The 22,703-nt window shown below is 41.1% G+C and overlaps 1 protein-coding gene across 2 annotated transcripts in view; it reads left to right on the forward strand.

Annotated features, from left to right (window-relative positions):
- The window catches only part of LOC128649529 (guanine nucleotide-binding protein subunit alpha-15), a 146,092-nt gene extending 140,519 nt beyond the window's left edge, over positions 1–5,573 (forward strand). For both annotated transcript variants that reach the window (XM_053702864.1, XM_053702863.1), the window contains exon 7: positions 4,330–5,573. In XM_053702864.1, coding sequence (XP_053558839.1) covers positions 4,330–4,556 — 227 coding nt within the window. In that variant the 3' untranslated portion in view covers positions 4,557–5,573. The remainder of the gene's footprint in view (positions 1–4,329) is intronic.
- The last annotated feature ends 17,130 nt before the right edge of the window (positions 5,574–22,703 follow it).

Below are 22,703 nucleotides of genomic sequence, written 5' to 3' on the forward strand. Positions count from 1 at the left end.
CAGATCTGTCTCAGAGGATAGATCTAGATAAGTCAACAAGAGTCTCTCTCCCTTGGTGGCTTTCTCATGCTTCAGGAGACCTTCCTGGGTGATTGTGAACTCGGACGCCAGCCTGCTTGGCTGGGGAGCAGTCTGGAATTCGTTAAAGATGTAGGGTCTATTGACTCTGGAGGAGTCGGCTCTCCCTATAAGTCTTGGAGTTGAGAGCGATTTACAATGCTCTGATGGCTTGGCCTCAGTTGTCTTTAGCCCAGTTTATCAGGTTCCAATCGGACAACATCACCTCAGTGGCTTACATCAGCCACCAGGGATGAACTCGGAGTTCCTTAGCCACTAAGAAGGTGGCTCTGATTATTCAGTGGGTGGAAGCTCACAATTGTTGTCTATCTGCCATCCACATTCAAGGAGTAGACAACTGGGAGGCGGATTTTCTGAGCAGACAGACATTTAATCCCAGTGAGTGGGCTCTCCATCCGGAGGTGTTCTCCAGGTTAACCCTCAAATAGGGGGTGCCGGAGTTGGATCTGATGGCATTTCGGCAAAACACCAAGCTTCCAAGGTACGGTTCAAGGTCAAGAGATCCACAGGCCACTGTGATAGATGCTCTGGCGGTTCCTTGGGTTTTCGGTCTAGCATACCTATTTCCTCCATTTCCACTCCTTCCACGAATCATTGCTCGTATCAAGCAGGAGAGAGCGTCAATAATTCTAATAGCTCCTGCTTGGCCTCGCAGGATCTGGTTTGCAGACTTAGTGAAGATGTTATCTCTTCCACTTTGGAGCTTACCTCTGAGGAAAGACCTTCTAGTTTAGGGTCCTTTCATCCATCCAAATCTCATTTCTCTGAAGCTGACTGCTTGGAGGTTGACCGCTTAGTTCTGGCTAAGCATGAGTCGGTCATTAGGACCATGCTACAGACTTGCAAGTCTGTAGCTCATAAGATTTACCATAAGGTATGGCATAAATACCTTTATCGGTGTGAATCAAAGGGCTACTCTTGGAGTAGGTTCAGGATTCCTAGAATTTTGTCCTTTCTCTAGGAAGGTCTGGAGAAAGGGTTGTCTGTCAGTTCTCTGAAAGGTCAGATTTCTGCTTTATCTATTCTGTAACATAAGCATCTGGCAGATGTGCCAGATGTTCGATCTTTTTGTCAGGCTTTGGTCAGAATCAGGCCTGTGTTTAAACCTGTTACTCCTCCTTGGAGCCTTAACCTTATACTTAATATATTGCAGCATGCTCCGGTCTTGACCCCCAAGAGGCAGGTTTTCAAAACGATCAGAAAAAAGACTGGCCTTTTTTTTCATTGTGTTTCAGACCTCCAAACCATTGGGGTGATTGTTCCAGTTCCTTTGAGAGAGAGAGAGGCATGGGATTCTATTCAAATCTCTTTGTTGTCCCAAAGAAGGAAGGGATCTTTTGCCCTATCCTATATCTAAAGTGTCTGAGAAAATTCTTGAAGATATCCTCCTTCAAAATGGAAACAATCAGATCTATTCACCCTCTTGTCCTCCAGTGTCAATTCGTGACTACTGTGAGCTGTCCATCGAGATCATCATCAGTATTTCAGATTTGCTTTTCTGGACCAACATTTCTAGTTTACAACCCTTCCCTTTGGTTTGGCTACAGCTCTGAGGGTTTTCACAAAAGTGTTGGGATCTCTTTAAATCCCACCCCATGTGTCTCATGACTTGTGCACTCCACAGCTTGGTTATTAGTTTGCAAGATTAATGGATCGTGGACTCTCACCACCTGTATGAAAGAAAACATAATTTATGCTTAGTTGATATATTAATTTCTTTCAAGGTGGTGAGAGTACACATGACCCTTACGCACATCTTTTTCCTGCTCCTTTTATTTTTTGCTCATTTCTTTTCGCACCTCATTTTGCTTGGCTATACATTAGACTGAGGTACCTATGAGGTAGGAGGGGTTCTTTGCCTCCTTTTAGTGGTAGGGAAGAGTAATTCCCAGGAGATCGTGAACTCTCACCACAATGAAAGAAATGTATTTATCAGGCAAGCACAAATGATGTTTCTCATATGGGAAGGAGATGCATACATTGCAAAAGTGGACAATAAAGTAATTTTAAAAATCATACAAAACAAATAATTGAACCATTCACACAAAAATATGCAGGAGAAATTGGTTCAGGTGCATCAAAAAACATAACAAAATTGTTCCCTAAAAGTCGTATTTTATCAAAAACGTAAATTTTTTATGTAAATTACACAGGAATAAATTGCAATAAATACGCACAACATAAATCGTAATTTAAGTACACTGGATGTGCAAAAAACACATAGAAATTATTTATAAGTACAAAATACAAAGCATAATTTTTTTTATCGTAAAATGGGCTCAAATCCCAGCGTAATTATACGTTCCACAGATCTCACTGTTATTTCTCGCAACTTAAAAGCTAATAATGAAATAGCGAAAATAACTGTTTAAAGGGACATAATACTCATATGCTAAATCACTTGAAACTGATGCAGTATAACTGTAAAAAGCTGACAGGAAAATATCACCTGAGCATCTCTATGTAAAAAAGGAAGATATTTTACCTCACAATCTCCTCAGCTCAGCAGAGTAAGTTCTGTGTAAAAAGTTATACTCAGCTACTCCTAGCTGCAGGTAAAAAAGAAAAAAAAAAAAATGAAGAAATGAACAGCAGCCAATCAGCATCAGCAGTGCTGAGGTTATGAACTCTTTTACTGTGATCTCATGAGATTTGACTTAACTCTCATGAGATTTTATAGCAAGCTGAATAGGGAAATAATATGAGAGTGCATGATGCTCATCCCCTAAACTGTCCCTGGACAGACATACTAATATGCTGCTTAGAAATCCTTTACAATGGGAGGTGGCTACTGAGAAACTTTTGAGGTAAAATATATTTATTTTTTACATAGAGATGTTCATGAGATATTTTCTAGTCAGCTTTTTACAGCTATACTGCATCACTTTCAAGTGTTTAAACTAGGGTTGCACGATACCATTTTTTTAAGTCTGAGTACAAGTACCGATACTTGTTTTCAAATACTCGCCGATACCAATTACCAATACTTTTTTTTAATGTCATGTGACAGTTTACCAAACACAATACAGACTAATTATTTAAGATTCCTTCTTTTTAATTATAAAGGACTGTAATTCAAAAGACATTATGAAATAATAAAACAGTTTTATTTGTCACAAAGTTCACTGAACATGTTTATAAATAAAAAATATTACAATAAAATATTAAATTTAAAGGGGTGATGCAAGTGGGTTGTAGGGCTGTTATATAACATCAAGCTGATATTTGTATGGAGGTTCGACTCTAAGTTAAACAGTCTTTCACTTTCCACACTACTGCATGGGGCAGAAAGATATTTTTGGTCCATTTTAGCCAGAGCTGGAAATCTGTTTATTAAAGGGCCACTAAACCCAAAATCTTTCTTTCATGATTCAGATAGAGAATACAAATTTAAACAACTTTACAATTTACTTCTATTATTTATTTTGCTTTATTTTATAGATATCCTTAGTTGAAGAAAAAGCAATGCACATGGGTGAGCCAATCACACGAGGCTTCTATGTGCAGCAACCAATCAGCAGCTACTGAGCATATCTAGATATGCTTTTCAGCAAAGAATATCAGGAGAATAAAACAAATTAGATAATAGAAGTAAATAAGAAAGATGTTTAAAATTGCATTCTCTTTCTAAACCATGAAAGAAAAAAATGTGGGTTTCATGTCCCTTTAACTGCCCAGTTCTTCAGGGGTTTGTCTGAACGAGGTACAGTGATCTCTCCTACAATAATACAAATAACAGCAATTTGTATTGTCAGAACAGTAGTAAACAATTTTTAATTTAGTCTAAACTCCAGTTTAAAATGAAATGGGAACCTACAGCTAAAAAAAACCCCAACAAGGTAGCATACGGGTAGGAAGTGGAGGTATCAGTTTAAGTATCGGTGCATTTGAACGAGTACAAGTACTCATGCAAATACTTGGTATCGGTACTGATACCGATACTAGTATTGGTATCGGTGCATCCCTAGTTTAAACATTTGGGTATTATGGCCCTTTAAGGTACAGTGCACTGAAAACAGCATCATATGATTTGTATTGGGGCAATTGCAAACTTTTACACAGCAGAAAGCTCTCATTATTTCTATGGGTGACAGCTCACTACAAGCAGGGACAGCTCATTTTCTTTGATAATTGCCCAAGACTGTCCCTGCAAGGCTAAATTTGGTTTTTCAAGTTTTTGGTGGCAAGCTTTTAATCATCAGGCTGATTTGATAATGGTGATTGCTCAGAATTGTGTTTTTGTCTTTCCAGGACCACAATGTAACGCAGAAGCTGCTAAACAGTTTATTCTGAGCGCCTACAATGAGATCTTCAAGGCAACTGAAGTTCATAAAGATAAAAAGGAGAAGAAGTCAGTTGAGAGAATGCTGTATCCTCACTTTACCTGTGCCACGGACACTCAGAATATTCGCAAAGTGTTTAATGATGTAAAAGAGGCTGTGCTCATTGACAGTCTCAGAGATTTCAACTTGGTTTGACAGATTGTCTAGAACTGCCATTGACTGTATCTTTATGTCACCCGCGGGCTCATCAGAATGTCCCACAGAAAGCTAACTCTCATGCATATCCCAGGGAGATCTGTCTACCTGCAGAGGACTGCTTCTTATACAAACCTGCTATTTCTGTGGAAATCAGTATGATATTCCAATGGCTACACCTAGCAACTTGCCTTTTGGATATGGTTTTCCTTCATATGCGTACTTTACATTAACAGGCTTTCTTGCCGTCAGTTTTACTCATAGACCAGGAGAAAAAGAAACTTTGAAGAACCTTTTCATAGTTTTTTGAATATTTGGGAAAACAATTCCAGGAACCCCATATAGTAGAGCTATGAAGTAAGTGGGAATTGACAATGCCCATAGGTGTGTTTTTTTGTTACTCCAGCCAATGTAAAAAGTGCACAAAATGCACAACATTTTAAAACTGTTGGTGATTCACAGATGCCAATTCACCAAATTTGATATATTATTTTATAATTGTTCTGTTCCATGGTAAAGTGCAGGAGGCTGAGATACCGAAATATGCAAATATTTACATTGGATCATCTAAGACCTAAAGTCTAATTCTCACAATTAGGTATCCATACCAAGCCAACTCCTCAGGACTACGTTTTACAATGTAGGACAGACTCTTGGGATAATTATGCCAAGAGGCAAGAGGCCAAAAACTGTGACTGTCAAAGGTAAATCAGGACAGTTGATGCGTATGCCTTTTGCTGGTATAGAAGGCTACAAAGAAAACCAGTGTGCAACCAATCTATGCATTTCTTTATGCTATCAAATATATCTAATATATATAATATTTATTTATACAATGATTTCAACTTATTTTAATATTATGTATGTGTCACATCTGCAGTATTTAGAGTGAAAGGGACATGATACTAAAAAACGTTTCTCACTTCTGTCTAAAAGAGAGTATTTCAAAATGTGTTACAGTGCCTCATTTCTTGAAAAATGGATGTTCTTGTGCTGAATAAACAACTTATTTTTGTCTTTGGGAGTTGCAATGTAGGTCTGTATAACAATTCCCTCCTTATTAGGGACTAAAAGAACAGTTTGCAGTTTTCAAAAGAAAGCAAAAAGAAGAATTAGTCTGTTTACTGACTTTAACATACATTTACTGACTTTACCTAATATTTGGGGCTAGATTACAATTAGCTCGCTATTTAGAACTTGCATGTTAACTTTGTTAGAAGTAAGCTTTTTGCATGCGTCGGGTAGTGTGTATATTACCAGATGAAAGTAAAAAGGTTTTGCATATTCTGCTATGTGAAGAACATTGGAATGTGAAATATTTATAATAAATACACAGTTAAACACTTTATTAAATATTAATAGTACATAAATGTGATTTTACATGTTTTTTACAGGGCTGCAATGCAATTATATATATATATATATATATATATATATATATATATACAATATGTATTTTTATATTTTATATATATATATATATATATATATATATATATGTCTATTTATGTATACGTGTTTCTATGTCTGTAAATACATATATACCCATACAAAAACATATGTACACACATTTAAATATATATATATATAAAAGTTCAAAGTAGACGAGCACTCCAGAAATCCTGAGTCACATGCCCGGGGTGCAACAGGCAAATAGAATATAAGGAAGAGTGCACTCGCCAGGACTTTTCAAAGTTTTTATTCCAAATATGTGAACATTTTCGGGGGATTAGCCCCTTCCTCAGACATACAAAATTACAATATGAGCAAATCCACACCAGACACCCTTACATAGGTAGGTCAGCCAATCATACGCTCTCCAGAGTACGGTGCCACCCACAAGTGGAGACACCCCCTGGCAACGAATGAGGCTGGCCCAAGCAAAAAATATAAAAATAAAATAAAATAAACAGCAGGACCTAATCAAACATACATTTAGGAATAAAGATAAATTACACTAAATCAGAAAAATGGAGACATCAATGCAATAAATCTAAGCACATATCTGAAAACTACAAATCAAATCCAAAAATGTCAAATTAGGCACATAATAAACACATAGGTAAAGCATATCCCAGTAAGAGAAACATCAGTGATCTACAAATCAGCCAACCAGCTCAAAGTTGAGATGGTAAATGTATAATATCCATATGTGAATATGTGTGAAACACTGCGTCCTCAGATTTGTATGCATACAATAATCGATACATGTTGAAACTATGTGTCAGAAAAAACATGTGTGTACATAGCCCTGCAGTAGAAATTAACAGTGGTTAACAGTAAATAAATGGGCCAAGCATCAGAAGCAGAATAAACAAGTCAGCTTACCGGTATTCAAAACTAGACCTAGCATGGTGCAGAACCCGGGGGAAAAAACCGGTTACAGAAAAGACCGGGAACACTGTATTATTCAAAAGGAGCGCAACCGACCGGTTGCCATGGCAACCAAAAAAACAAATACCCATTACAGTATAGCAGAGGAGATACACATCGTAACCAATGTAGCACATCGTTACAAATATATGACACATCATTGTGAAAAATAAAGGGCAATTTATAGACATACTCATGTAGACACAAGCAGGGGAATATGATTGTGCCTGTCAGCAATAGAGATTGGGAGTGCGTGTCAGAAGTCACATTCATCTAGCAAACAAGGAATTACATGGGGGCCAACCAGTGGAGGCTCCTCCATTTGAGCACACTCGCACGTGCCCCCCTCAGTATCCCAGAAGAAAAAAAAATCAGAAAAAAATATATAATTTTTCCAATAGCCCCCTATTGAAAAAATTATATTTTTTTACCCCCAGAAAAAAATACAATATAAACTTATATTTTTTTTTTCCATTTATTTAATGATCTGATTCTGATGTCTGATGATCATGCCACTGCCAGTCTAAATAATATTATTGTCCAATGAATCACAAATACAGTATTACTTACATACAAAGCCCTAACCGCACGTGCGATAGCCTAAGCTATGGCACTGTGCTTTGCGCATTGTAAAATTGCCTGCTGCGCAGCTCCCAGCCTCCCCATCCCCATAGTTAGCTGTTTGCACACTTCAGCCTGTGCGAGGGGTGGGAGGTGTTAGAGAGAGACAGGCAGCAGGCCATCAGCAGCCAGTGACAGAGAAGAGCGTCATCACTCACAGTCACGTGATGACGCTCGACAAGCTCCTCCCAGCTCAACGGCGCAAAATCCCATTGCGGAGATGGTCGTTGAGCTGAGAGGAGCTCTCTGGGCTGGAGCAATGAAGTGGAGCTTCCTAGGCGAGCCTCAAGCGCCCCCCACCGGCAGCAATGAGGACCGGACCTGGACGCGTTTACCATCAGGCCACTGCTGCTGAGGAGGTAACTTGGTCAGTCAATTTTTTTGGGGTGGTCATCATATTTGAAAAAAAAATTGCTGCCGCAGCCACCTGCCAGCCTGACTCTGAACCGATAGAGAGGGTGGGGCCGGGGTTCATGGCCGTACACAGGGGGTATTTATATTTTACAATTGATTTTTTTTAATTTATTCCCATTATTTTGGCATTTATCTGCATACTGTTCTTTAGAAGTGAGTTAAGCTTGGTGATCTATTCAGGGCTCTGTCAGTTTCCTTATTTTGAGTGTAAGCAAAATGTTCCAGCATTTTTGTTTATAGTTATCATCATCAGTTACCCTGTTTGAGGTGATATTACTAAGATGTGTGTTGTTATTACTGTACAGCATCTCCCATAATGCTGAAACTGACTGTAATTGTTGTTAGTGGTTTGACCTGGCTGGTATCTCATGTAACATAATTCTTACAAATGGAATTTTGACCATAAAAGCTGAAGAAAACTGCTCCATGTGCTGATCTTATATCTAAACAGTGGGCAATTGGATTTAGGATTAGTAGCCCCTAAATAACTGTCTGAGAGATGTGATGTGTCATTATGAAAAACATGACTATTGCCAAGTCATTTTTTTGTTCTCCAGCAGCCATGGGATTACTAGAAATAAAGGGAGAGCCCAGGCAGGCTTATTGAGAAAATATGGCTACAGCTGTGTATCAAGGGTGGTGGTGATTATACTGCACGCTCATCACCTCTTGGGCTGAGGGCTCATGTCATGACCAAGTTCATATTTAATAAGACAGAGAGTGCCTAGAGGATTGCTCTTTTTTTTGGTATGGCTTCCAAATCTCTGCCTGCCTTGTAATATCCATAGTATTTTTTTATTTAATTAGCAAGAAAAACAAATAGCTTGACAATAAATAGTTACAGGGGATTCTCAAAGGGGCTCTTTGAGAATCCCCTGTAACTATTTATTGTCAAGATATGTGTTACTTATGTATGTGTGTATGTGTGTGTATGTGTTGTGTAGAATTATTAGTGTTTAAAAGGGCAGCTTTCTACAACTGTCACATTACACAGTTTTGTGTAAGACTGATTAAAGCTACATTTATTCAGGCAAAATCTTTTAAGTTATTGTGGCATAAAACTTTAGATTGTAATATAAAATATTTAACTGGACATGGAACCCAAATGTTTCCTTTCATGATTCAGATAGCACAATTTTAAACAACTTTCCAATTTACTTCTGTTATCTAATATGCTTTGTTCTCTTGATATCTGTTGTAAAAAAGGATACCTAGGTAGGCTCAAAAGCAGCAATGCACTACTGGGAATTAACTGATGTTTAGTGCCTGCACATATATGCCTCATGTCATTGGCTCACCCAATATGTTCAACTAGCTCTCAGTGAGATATTGATGCTCTTTCAATAAAGAATACAAAGAGAATGAAGCAAATTTGATAATATAAGTTATATATAGATATATATACATACACACATACATTAAAATGGGCGGGGCCATCTGAGGGGTGGGGCTAGTGCTCCCCCATCCTCAAAAGTCACGAGCCGCCACTGTGGCCAACTATATACCAAATACATTTAACTCAAGGCCAATAAGCTATCAGAATGATATAGGTGACACATAGGGCAAAAAAAAGGTCTGTGAACATAAAAAGAATGTTGAGGGATAGATCATATTATATTATTAGAGCCCAACAATTAGCAAAGAGTACTAGCATTCCCGTGTCCCACAAAGGGATACAAAGGCCACAAAATACAGGTATCATATGCGAATATATGTGTGTAATAAACATGTTCATATAGAAATATAATAGATCAAATGTAATCAGAGATCAAAAAGATGTAAACACAGATCAACAAATGTAATCAGAGATCAAATAGATGCAATCAGAGATCAAAGAAAGGGTCACTGAGCAACTTTCATAGACAGACCTGCCAATCTAGTTGTGTATTTAGCCCTTTAGGTATGAGGGTCTCCAAAACATAAGTCCACCGGGCTTCCTTCCTCAGCAGGAGGGTGTTTCGGTCCCCTCCCCTACTTAGAGGGGGAACGTGGTCAATAATAGTGTACCTTAGGTCTTTGACCATATGGTTACAGTGAGCAAAATGGCGTGCCACCGGTTGTTCAGAAGTCCCATTTTTAATCGCCATTCTAATGGCAGACCGGTGGTTAGCCATTCTTGTGCGCAAATCATCAGTCGTTTTACCCACATAAAAAAGACCACAAATGCAGTGTAGCAGATAGATTATGTGGGTGGTGGTACAAGTCAATCTGTATTTGTGGTAGTACTTTTTCCTTTTATGTGGATGCGTAAAATAGTTGCCGGTAGTTAGGGCGCTGCACGTAGTGCAACCAATGCACCTAAATACGCCTTTTTTTCTCTAAATTTAACCAAGTACCTTTGTTGTAGCTCTTAACTGGGTCAGTTTTTACCAATATGTCCCTTAAGGATCTGGATCTCCTGAAGCCAATTCGGGGTGGGGGCATCTGTTGGAACGGTAAAGCAGGATCCGTGTTAAGGATATGCCAGTTATCTTGTGTTTGTTAATTCTTTGCTTGTCCCCAGTATACGTAGTCACGAAGGTCATCCTAGGGGTATTTTTGTCATGCCTATTGGTATCCTGTTTGGTCAGTAGTTGTACTTTTTGTTGTGGCCCTGACAACAGGCTCAACTACTGAGAAACCACTTTACATCTATACACATCTGCTGAAATTAAAGTAGAAAGAACAGGATTTAATTTTACATGGCACCTTTCTGTCTGAATACTACAGAAAGGGCTACATACCCAGGGGATTTAGGATATGCAATATTCCTACTCCTTCTCTGGGCAGAACTAATACGGCCTTCTGTGACAGGTGGTGCCAAATCCTGAATAAATGCTCTATGGATCTAATCCTGCTGGTTATTCAGGAGGTCTCAAGACTACTGACCCAGACTAGGGCTGAAATCACACAGTATGAACAACTACAACTAGACAAACTCCTGGCTGACACCTCTTCAGAATGGATGAATAAACTGAAAGAGGCTCTTACCAAATATGAGACTGAACTATTAGACTTTAAAAATAACAAAATGGAGATTGTGATTGAGGATTATCGCGACAAAAGGGTGTATCGCTGGAGGCAGACTGGACAAGAAAGGCAAAGGGATTACCACTCAAGGCCAAGACGACAACGCTACCAAAGACCACGTAATCTGAATACAGTGGACAGCTCTGGCTCAGGCTCAGATGGGGAACCATCAGCAGGCCCAAGCAGGGATACTCTAGAAGTACCAAGTGGAGTACAGACATGGTCAAAAAACGGGCTAGGCCGAGGGCCCATACAAGGCAGGGAGTTACATACAGAAGAACCCCACGACAACGGAGATATTAACTGAAGATATAGTGGTTAACCTCAGCAACCGCATTCTAACCACATCAGAACATTGTGTACTCAATAAAGGACTCTCATTTATCCCGACCTGCCAATCTGACAGTTTTGACCTATTTGTGGATCAACAAAGGTTTCAGAGACAACTCCTCCTAAAAGAAAGATTCCAGGGACAAGAATCTGAAATAGAACCCTTTCGTAAGAAATCAACCTATGATCCCGGCTCACAAAATGCAAGCATACAGACCTATGCAAGCCTGGCTTACTCCCGTATGTAAAAATCCATAGCAGAACATAAATATAGCACCATCAACAACCTAAACAAAGAAGAAAGACTGACCCTCAAACTTCTCACTAAGGACGATTCTATCATCATTAGAGAGGTGGATAAGGGTGGTGCACTGGTACTTTTAAACTACAGTGACTACAGGACCAAAATCCTTGGCCAACTACGTGACACATCTACATACTCCAGACTAAAGGGGGACCCCACTGACACCTATAAGGCAGAGATTGATTCCTACCTTTTGGAACTTTCAGGGCGCAGTATCATCTCCCAGAACACTTTGGAGTTTCTACTGGTGAACCACCCCATCATTCCGATTCTCTATACCCTACCCAAGATCCATAAAAGCATGGTGTCCCCGCCTGGCAGACCCATTGTCTCCGCTATGGGCTCTATTCTTCAACCCATCGCACGTTTCGTGGATTACTACTTGCAGCCTATGGTCAGGGACATGGAGAGTTTCCTACGAGATTCAACAATGCTGTTGGATTGCTTATCCACCATTTCTTGCACTGATAAAGACCTGCTGGTGACCCTGGATGTCACCAGCCTTTATACTGTAATACCTCACCATGATGGCATGGAAGCTACAAGACAGCATCTCCTCCACTACCCCTATGTGGGGCCACCTGTGGAGGTACTAATCCATCTACTGGAATTCTGCCTAAAAACAAACTATTTCAAGTTTGAAAAGCATTTTTACCTACAAAAACAGGGGACGGCCATGGGGTCAAATGTGGCACCCTCTTACGCCAACCTCTACATTTCGAAACAACTGACACGGACCTATTCAAGGACCAGCGGGTTACATTTTATAAACGTTACATTGATGACCTGCTGTTGGTGTGGAGTGGCTCTGAACAGGAACTACTAATTTGGTTCCAACAGCTCAACAGTGCATCTATGGCCTTAGAATTCAAAATGAATTACTCACTTGCTTCAATTGACTTCTTGGATGTATTTAAAGACGGTGAAAGATTACAGTCCACTCTTTTCAGGAAAGAAACTGATAGGAATTCCCTTTTATCCTATACATCTTGCCATCCCCCAGCGCTTAAAAGCGCCTTGCCCAAATCGCAATTATAACGGGTCATTAGGAATAACACTATGGACTCGCATAAAGACCTACAGTTGGTTGAAATGACCAATAGATTCACACAACGGGGTTATCCTCCAAAACTACTGGCACAACAAAAAGTACAACTACTGACCAAACAGGATACCAAAAGGGATGACAAAAATACCCCTAGGATGACCTTCGTGACTACGTATACTGGGGACAAGCAAAGAATTAACAAACACTTACAAGATGACTGGCATATCCTTTACACGGATCCTGCTTTACCGTTCCAACAGATGCCCCCACCCCGAATTGGCTTCAGGAGATCCAGATCCCTAAGGGACATATTGGTAAAAACTGACCCAGTTAAGAGCTACAACAAAGGTACTTGGTTAAATTTAGAGAAAAAAGGCGTATTTAGGTGCATTGGTTGCACTACGTGCAGCGCCCTAACTACTGGCAACTATTTTACGCATCCACATAAAAGGAAAAAGTACTACCACAAATACAGATTGACTTGTACCACCACCCACATAATCTATCTGCAACACTGCATTTGTGGTCTTTTTTATGTGGGTAAAACGACTGATGATTTGCGCACAAGAATGGCTAACCACCGGTCTGCCTTTAGAATGGCGATTAAAAATGGGACTTCTGAACAACCGGTGGCATGCCATTTTGCTAACTGTAACCATACGGTCAAAGACCTAAGGTACACTATTATTGACCACGTTCCCCCTCTAAGTAGGGGAGGGGACCGAAACACCCTCCTGCTGAGGAAGGAAGCCCGGTGGACTTATGTTTTGGAGACCTTCATACCTTAAGGGCTAAATACACAACTAGATTGGCAGGTCTGTCTTTGAAAGTTGCTCAGTGACCCTTTCTTTGATCTCTGATTGCATCTATTTGATCTCTGATTACATTTGTTGATCTGTGTTTACATCTTTTTGATCTCTGATTACATTTGATCTATTATATTTCTATATGAACATGTTTATTACACACATATATTCGCATATGATACCTGTATTTTGTGGCCTTTGTATCCCTTTGTGGGACACGGGAATGCTAGTACTCTTTGCTAATTTTTGGGCTCTAATAATATAATATGATCTATCTCTCAACATTCTTTTTATGTTCACAGACCTTTTTTTTGCCCTATGTGTCACCTATATCATTCTGCTATTTTATTGGCCTTGAGTTAAATGTATTTGGTATATATAGTTGGCCCCATGTAATTCCTTGTTTGCTAGATGAATGAGACTTCTGACACACACTCCCAATCTCTATTGCTGACAGGCACAATCATATTCCCCTGCTCGTGTCTACATGAGTATGTCTATAAATTGCCCTTTATTTTTCACAATGATGTGTCATATATTTGTAACGATGTGCTACATTGGTTACGATGTGTATCTCCTCTGCTATACTGTAATGGGTATTTGTTTTTTGGTTGCCATGGCAACCGGTCGGTTGCGCTCCTTTTGAATAATACAGTGTTCCCGGTCTTTTCTGTAACTGTTTTTTTCCCCCGGGTTCTGCACAATGCTAGGTCTAGTTTTGAATATCGGTAAGCTGACTTGTTTATTCTGCTTCTGATGCTTGGCCCATTTATTTACTGTTAACCACTGTTAATTTCTACTGCCGGGCATTGTACACACATGTTTTTTCTGACACATAGTTTCAACATGTATCGATTATTGTATGCATACAAATCTGAGGACGCAGTGTCTCACGCATATTCACATATGGTTATTATACATTTACCATCTCATCTTTGAGCTGGTTGGCTGATTTGTAGATCACTGATGTTTCTCTTACTGGGATATGCTTTACCTATGTGTTTATTATGTGCCTAATTTGACATTTTTTGGATTTGATTTGTAGTTTTCAGATATGTGCTTAGATTTATTGCATTGATGTCTCCATTTTTCTGATTTAGTGTAATTTATCTTTATTCCTAAATGTATGTTTGATTAGGTCCTGCTGTTTATTTTATTTTATTTTTATATTTTTTGATTGGGCCAGCCTCATTCGTTGCTCATATTGTAATTTTGTATGTCTGAGGAAGGGGCTAATCCCCCGAAAACGTTCACATATTTGGAATAAAAACTTTGAAAAGTCCTGGCGAGTGCACTCTTCCTTATATTATATTATATATATATATATATATATATATATATATATATATATATATATATATATATATATATATACAAATATTTATACATGTGTATGTATGTATCACTATGTTAAAGCCCTTTGCCTGCTTTTTTTTCCTAACACCTGAGACCTCATATCTTTGAGCCCTCATAACTTTTTCTTCTTAAACTGAAAGCGTTTATAGCTTCATTCATTACTTTTGGGAATTCAGAACCTGGCCACCAGGAGGAGGCAAAGACACCACAGTCCATATCAGAAGTGAGACTACTATCTGTCACACTTGAATGGCTATGTTCCTGTTCCACGGCGTTGATTCCGGTAAGATCATTTCATTTTATTTCATTATGTGAATGTGATGTTGAGAGAAGGTAGGGTCCCTGTGGGACTCCTTTTATCTTAAATAAGAATCATGGGTTAATATCTCCTGATGTGGGTTATTGAACAGGGGGTACTTTAATCATGTTTGTTATATGGTGCTATCTGCTAAAGTGTAATAATACTTAGGCTCATGGCTGTTCGGAACATAACGGCCTTATTATCAATGGCGCAATCTCTCAAGACTGCGTGCCCTTTTGTGTTGTGTGACGGTGTACCTCGTGAGCGGGTGCGTTCTGTGTGGCGACAGAGAGAGTCTGCTCGTGGGTTGTCTGGTTCTCAAGAGGTGGTGAGTGCCCCGGCGATTGGGGTGTAAAAAGGGTGCCAGTTAATGTTTGTCATTTTTGTAATCCCAAGATTATGGAGGATTCTGAGTTCTTAGACACGGATGACTCCGATACGGAGAATGCGTCTTGTGATGAATATGAAATGGTCCGGGTTATTCATGCCCATCAGTTATGTTTCGATTGCCATTCTAGTGTACTCTCTTCTCCCAAATCAGGGACCTTAGAGTGCGTTGAGCCATCCGCCTCCGAGGATTCCATATCCCGTGAGGTGCGTGCCCCAGAACCTTCTTTTGCTACGCAAGCAGGTGTCCCTATGGCCTTTACTCCTTCTCAGGAAGGTGGCTTGTTTCCTCCAGAGGTTATGGCACTGTTCCACATGGCCATTCCTATGGTGCTGGCTCATTTATATCTCCCAAGTGAAATATTTTTAAGATACTGTCCGTGTTCTGTTAACCAGGGCCCGTCCGCCGTGGGATCGTCTGATTCAGTTCGACCTCCTGGGGAAGCGTTGGCTTCAGGGGCCCCAACCTCGGGGTCATTTATTGATTTGGCAAGGGATGATTTTACCTTCTATTATAGGCTGGCACGTCTTCGTGTCCTGTTAAGGCATGTTTTGGCGGTGCTAGAGGATTCCAGTCCTAGTGGGCCGAGGGATCCGAGGCCTTAGATGCTGGATGGCAAGCTGGTTAGACGTTTGGGGATGAAGCTAATCTCCTTGACGTCTCCATTTTTCTTTCTTTTATGTATCAGTTCCAGTTCTGAGCTGGGGTGAATGGAGCCTCTGATCGCCTGGTTCCGTTGGCGGGTTCATTCACCTTGGGCGTTCCCCCACGGGTGCTGCCTTACTTTATTTTGATCCGGATAGGATGTGTTTGATTTGTTTTATTAAATTCATGTCTGATATAATTCCATTTTGGGAACGTTCTTTCTCTGGAACCTATACTTGAGATTTTGTGGTTGCATGGGCACTTCCCTGGAAGTGCATACTTTTGACTAACAAAGTTTTGATTTTCTAGTCTTCTTATTGAACCTTAGACAGTTTTGGAGTGTCCTTATACCAGACAGTGTCCTTATACCACTATCTTCCTACGAAGTAGATATGCCTCCCATGTCTCCCATATGCAGCAAAAGGCTGTTGACTGCTTCCTGATTCTGAAGACATAGTCTTCCATGGACTTCACATAGTTCAAATAGTCTATCACACTCTGCCATCTAGAGGGATTTGCCTTTTTCCAATTTCTCACTATCAACATTTTGGCAGAAGTCAGAACATAGAAGAGGAGGTATTGTTTGTGAGTAGGGAGTTTTTTGATGTCAAGATATAATAGGGCCATGGCGGGGTGTGTTATATCTGGGAGGCCTAGGGCAATTCACAAGTTTCAAATTTTCGTCCAGTATGTCCGTATTCCCAGGCAAGACCACCACACATGGAGTGGAGTACCCACCTCCCCACATCCTCTCCAGCATTGAGGTGAGTGCATAGGGAAGCGGGCTATTCAGTTCAGCTACAATGTCAGCAGATATAGAAGGGAGATGAAGGTCTGTCAGGAATTGGCATATGGTCTCAATATTGATCTGTGGTATATTGGAAGCGTCTTCTAGACTATATAGTGATGTGTAATAGTCTGCGAATGCCTGTCCTATTGCTTTGGGGGAGTTTACCATGCCCGACACAGTGTGGATCTTTGAGATTCTACATCGTTCAGTCCGCTTTCTTAGTTTATGTGCCAGTAACTTATCTGCTCTATTACCTTTGTAGTAGAAAAGTTGTTTGAGCTTGAATAGGTTATCTTGCACTTTAAGTAGTTCTCTTTTATTCATTTCCTCCCTAATGGCTCCTATCTGCTGCGCAATTAAGTGTTTTGGGGCTTTTTTATTCGTAGCTTCTAATTTATGGAGCTCCCCATATAAGGTGGCTAAGGGGTATTTGTTCTGGGTCCGTGTTTGGGCCATTTAAAAAAAATAAAAAAGGGCCCTGAAGTTATGCATTGAGGGTGGCCCATAATATTTCTAGGCTGCTGTCACCCGTGTCATTCAATGTCAAAAAATCTTGAATAACCTCAATCAACTGGGGGACCTCCACCTCAGATAGATAATGGTCAGGCAGCTTCCAGGATGGCCAACTCTCTGGAGGCTGTATCAGGGAGAGGTTGGCACTAACCATATCAAGCGAAATAAATGTGATAAGAATATAATAGAGACGTAAATAAAGTTCATATAAGGATATATGGATTCTTTCCTGGGAATCTTCAAACTTCTGATCTCTCTTGTTTCATCCTCATAGAAAAGAAACAAAAATGTGCCACATAGCGTAACTCTGTAACTGTATTCAGTGCAGAATATGTGTGTACAAATGATTACTCACATGGGATGGAGCTTTAACCAAGCTCAGGTGAATGCGCACACCCACTTTATACTGTTGGGTAGACAGTTACTTTCACAGGATGTTTGAATAAAAAGATTTGTTAAAATACAAGTGTGGGACTTCCGGTGGGCGGGCGAAGTGAACGGACGCAAGGGAAAGAGATCCGGGTCCGTTCACGGTCGAAAACGGATTAAATCTAGCCCGATAAAGTACCAGACATCCTTGGCAGCGATAAAAGGTCTGCCTGGAGCCCAGTCGGCGAGGAGCCTGTCATCTGGCTCCCCCACCGGGAAAGCAGTGAAAGAAGTGGGAAGAGAGGAGAGACGGCGGTGTCAGCGGAGGTGGCCGCCATTAAAACAAAACGCAACACAACGAGGCAGCGAGCCTGACAGAGAAGAAGGGAAGACCCAAGGAAAAGCAGCAGCCTGGAGAAAAGGAGGGTGAGATATTCTAGGGCGGGAAACCGCCATATTGCCCTGCATGAGAAAGTGACACGCAACACACGCAGAGCAACAATCCACCTCACGGGCCACATAGAGAGAGGGGGTGCTGACGATATATAGAACACAGGGTGCTGAACTCATAACCAGCAATCCTCACGCTACACAGAGAATACAAGAAAGAGCAGGCTGGGGACATAACACCCTGACACAGGAAAAACCTTCTTCACAGCTGAACAAGTCAAAGTGGTGCCCAAGACAGGGGATAACTGTGGATCACATATATATCTAGCACAATCTCTCAAGTTGTTATCAGGGAGAATACTGTAATAGCCCCAGGACAAAGCATTTACAAAAGAAAGGGAGAGATCCTCCCCTCCATATGGACTACTTACAGTTCTGATATAAGCTGAAGTTTACTACATAAATGAAGGGCTAGATCACAAGCATCTCCAACCCCCGACTCACCCACCGCTATTCATCCTCCATATAACTCTTAACAGACAGGGGCCCAGCTACCCCTTTTTGATAGCCGATACTCATTGGAAAGACAGAACTTTTACAGCAAACAAGCACAGCCAGAGATAGCTACTGCGATCCACAAGACCTGCATGCAAAAATACTACCACTCCTACGTTAAAAAAACAGACGCCATGGCAGGCAGGCAAAAACAAGCAGACAAGAAGAAAAACCAGGTAGAGGCACAACAGGCCATAGGGCCTGCAGAAGACATACTCCCTATGAGCTCCCAAGATACACACCCGATAGTAACACAGATTTCAGCATTGTTCCTGCCAAAGATTGATCTGTTGCAAACGGGTATGGACTCCCTTACAGAGGAAGTTAAATCCTTCAATGGTAGATTGACAAGCGTTGAGCAGAAAGTGGCAGAAGGGGAAACACGCCATAGAGAAACCGAATCCCATGTACACTCGCTACAGCAGCAAAATGAAAGGTTGTGGGCCAAAATCGATGACCTCGAAAATAGGTCGCGAAGAAACAACCTCAGGATGGTGGGAGTTCCGGAGTCAGTGCCTGGATCGCAATTAGTTGAGTTTGCTGAGAAAATCTTACCAAGCTTATTGAACATCCCAAAGGAATCCCTGCCATGCACAGTAGAAAAAGCCCACAGAGTGGGAGACCAAAGAAGACAAGGAGATAATAACAATCCACCACCACGCCAAGTTATGGTGAAATATCTCAACTTCAAGGATAAGATCTTAATCCTACAAGCATACAGGAAGACTGCCGCATTGGAATACGAAGGAAAGAGAATCTTGCTGTTTCAAGACTATTCGGCGACAGTGGCAGCTAAAAGGAGAGAGTTCTCACCATACTGCAAACAGCTCAGTGAACAGGGCAGAACTGCTGCCTTGCTGTTCCCAGCGAGGCTGAGACTGCACACAGAAAAAGGTCCGATGTTTTTTGAGTCTCCAACTCAGCTCAAGCTTTATCTCCAGAGAGAAAGAGGAAGGCGGCAGGCTGCAGCTGATGAGGACGCTGTATCCTGACCTAAAATCAAGGCTGGGCCTGAGAATATAAGCCATACTTGGGACACTGAAAGTTTATGGATATAACCATGGACATATGTATCCTTATAAAGTGAGGGGGGGGGGGGGATTGCACAAATAAAAAGTTATATTTGCACTCCTTAGTTAAGCTCCTGAAAAAGGAGATAATCTATAATCTGAAGTTTACAGTTCATAAGTTATATAAGTTCTAAATCATTATTCGAAATTGTTGGTATTGATTTGTATGTATATGTATGCATTTTGTATTGTACGCTGATTAGCCGTTGTTACAAGATAAAAGGCAGAGGGAGCTCCAGACAAACAGCCAATAATCGCAAATTTTCCCAGATAGAGTAGAGAGAGGGCTGTGCACCGATAGCTGTGATTTCACGCTATAGGGTACAGCTCCTAGTGAAGAGACTAGATTACAGGTAAAAACCGAGACCTAGGGAAGCTAGCCTACCTGCTTAAATCACTCCAATACTGCATAATATAAACTTGTGTCTTGTCTGTTCTGTGCATCAACTACTTTAGAGCCGTCTCTCCTTCCGGAAGCCGCCCCAGGGGACAAGGGCAGAAGATCAGCAAAAGCATAACGCCAAAGACTATAGGACAGCCGAACAAACACTGTAAGGTACCCCTTTCACGACACACACACGGCAGGCATTGGTTCACACTCACAGAATCCACACAAGTCACGTCCACAGGTTAAGATAACATGAAGCTCATTACATGGAACGTGGGGGGGGATCACATCTCAGATAAAAAGGAAGGCTATTTTAAGGCACTTGAACATTAAAAGATCAGACATAGCGATTCTAGAGGAGACCCATCTCTCGCAAAAAGAGCATCAGAAACTAAAACAGGGATGGGTAGGGGAGGTCCTGTACACCCCGTATGAGGGGAAGAGAGCCAGGGGAGTGGCGATACTTATTCGTAAAGGCCTAGACTACTCCATTTTGCAAACAGTAGCGGATACAGAGGGGAGGTACCTCATAGTTAAAATCAAACTAGGCAGTGTACATATGGTATTGTGTGGAGTATATGGACCACACACAGAGAAGAAATCATTCTTACATGGACTCCAGACTAAACTCATACAATTCTCAGACCTTCCCATGGTGATAGGAGGGGACTACAATATTGCTCCACACACTCCAGCAGATAGGTTCAGTAACCCACAATACCCCACAAGACAAAAGGTACGGTGGCAGGGCTCTAAAAGGGAAACACGCATGCTCAACCACTTTAAGACCTCATTGGCTTTGGTGGACATCTGGAGGAGCAGGAACCCAGAAGCCAGGGACTACACGTGTTTGCACCCAGCTAAAACGACACTATCCCGTATAGACTATTTTTTGGTCACTAACTCCCTATGCTCACGCATCACGGATGTCAAGATAGACCCAATAACTATCTCAGACCATGCACCGGTCTCGCTCCTCATAGACACAGACATCCCTCACAGACAGACGTGTAGATTGAAATTCCCTTCACATCTTTACCATGACTTAAACCTACACAAACACCTACTGGGGGAATGGTTAGTGTATAAAGAACTAAATGAACAACACATCAATGAAATATCCTTATTTTGGGAATCGGCGAAGGCGGTGCTAAGAGGGGTGGTCACGGCATATTCAGCTAAGGTGCAGAAACAGCGTAGATTGCTAGGGGGCCTACTGTTAAGTCAGATATTAAACGCTAGGAATCGGTACCTGAGGAACCCCACAGAACAAAACAGGCTCAGGTACAGGGAGGTTAAAGGACTAAGAGATTCATATCTCATACAGACTTCGATTTCAGCCCAGAACCGGTCCCAGGCAAAATATTATCGCTATGGGAACCGCACAGGGAAACTGCTAGCTCGAATCACTAAGCTAGATAGAAAGTCAAACACAGTAACAGCGATCCAAGGTAAAGACGGCATACTCACAACAGACACAGATATACAAAAAACATTCCATGATTTTTACTCGAAATTATATGAATCCCAAGAGATAAGCCTAGACAATAAAGCAAAGTTCTGGGAAACTCTGACACTCCCAAAGGTAGACGAAGACAAACTGCAAGGATTGAATGCTCGCATTCAACCCTCGGAGATAAGTAAGGTAATTGACTCACTCCCACTAGAGAAAGCTCCGGGACCTGATGGTCTACCCGGAGAATTTTACAAAATGATCAAAACAGAGGCGGTGGAAACACTAACACTGCTATTCAATGCCATTCTAGAAGGGAAAGCAGATTTGTCAAACAGATTCACTGAGGCCAACATCACAGTGCTCCCGAAACCAGATAGAGACCCTCTCTTGGCCCAGTCCTATAGGCCGATATCCCTCCTCAACTCGGACTATAAAATATTTACCAAACTACTTGCAAATAGATTAGCAGAACTACTTCCTCAGCTAGTACATGAAGACCAAACAGGGTTTGTAAAGGGTAGATCAGCAGTTAAAAATATGAGGAAATTACAGCTAATGCTTACACACTATTGGAAACAGGGAAGAGACAAAAAAATCTCTGGTAAGGAAGAGGCCTGCTTGATACTAGTAGACGCCGAGAAGGCATTTGATAAGATACTGTGGGATCACCTATTTACCACTATGGGGAGATTTGGGATACAGGGACCCTTCATGACAGCCATTAAAACCATTTATAGTAATCCCCAAGCGGCCATCCTTGTTAATGGGACACCTTCCAAGACATTCACTCTTAAGAGAGGCACGAGGCAGGGATGCCCTCTGTCCCCGCTTCTATTCGACCTAGCACTGGAGCCATTAGCCATTAAGTTGAGAGGGGAGGGGGCGGGACTGGAGATAGGAGGGGAAGCTAACCATCTATCATTATTTGCCGATGACATGGTGCTTTATGTCAGAGACCCTAGGCGAAACATCCCCACCATAACCAAAATTATTTCGGAATTCGGAGAGATCTCTGGCTATA

This window comes from Bombina bombina, chromosome 2 (assembly GCF_027579735.1).
Source record: "Bombina bombina isolate aBomBom1 chromosome 2, aBomBom1.pri, whole genome shotgun sequence".
NCBI classification, from domain to species: domain Eukaryota; kingdom Metazoa; phylum Chordata; class Amphibia; order Anura; family Bombinatoridae; genus Bombina; species Bombina bombina.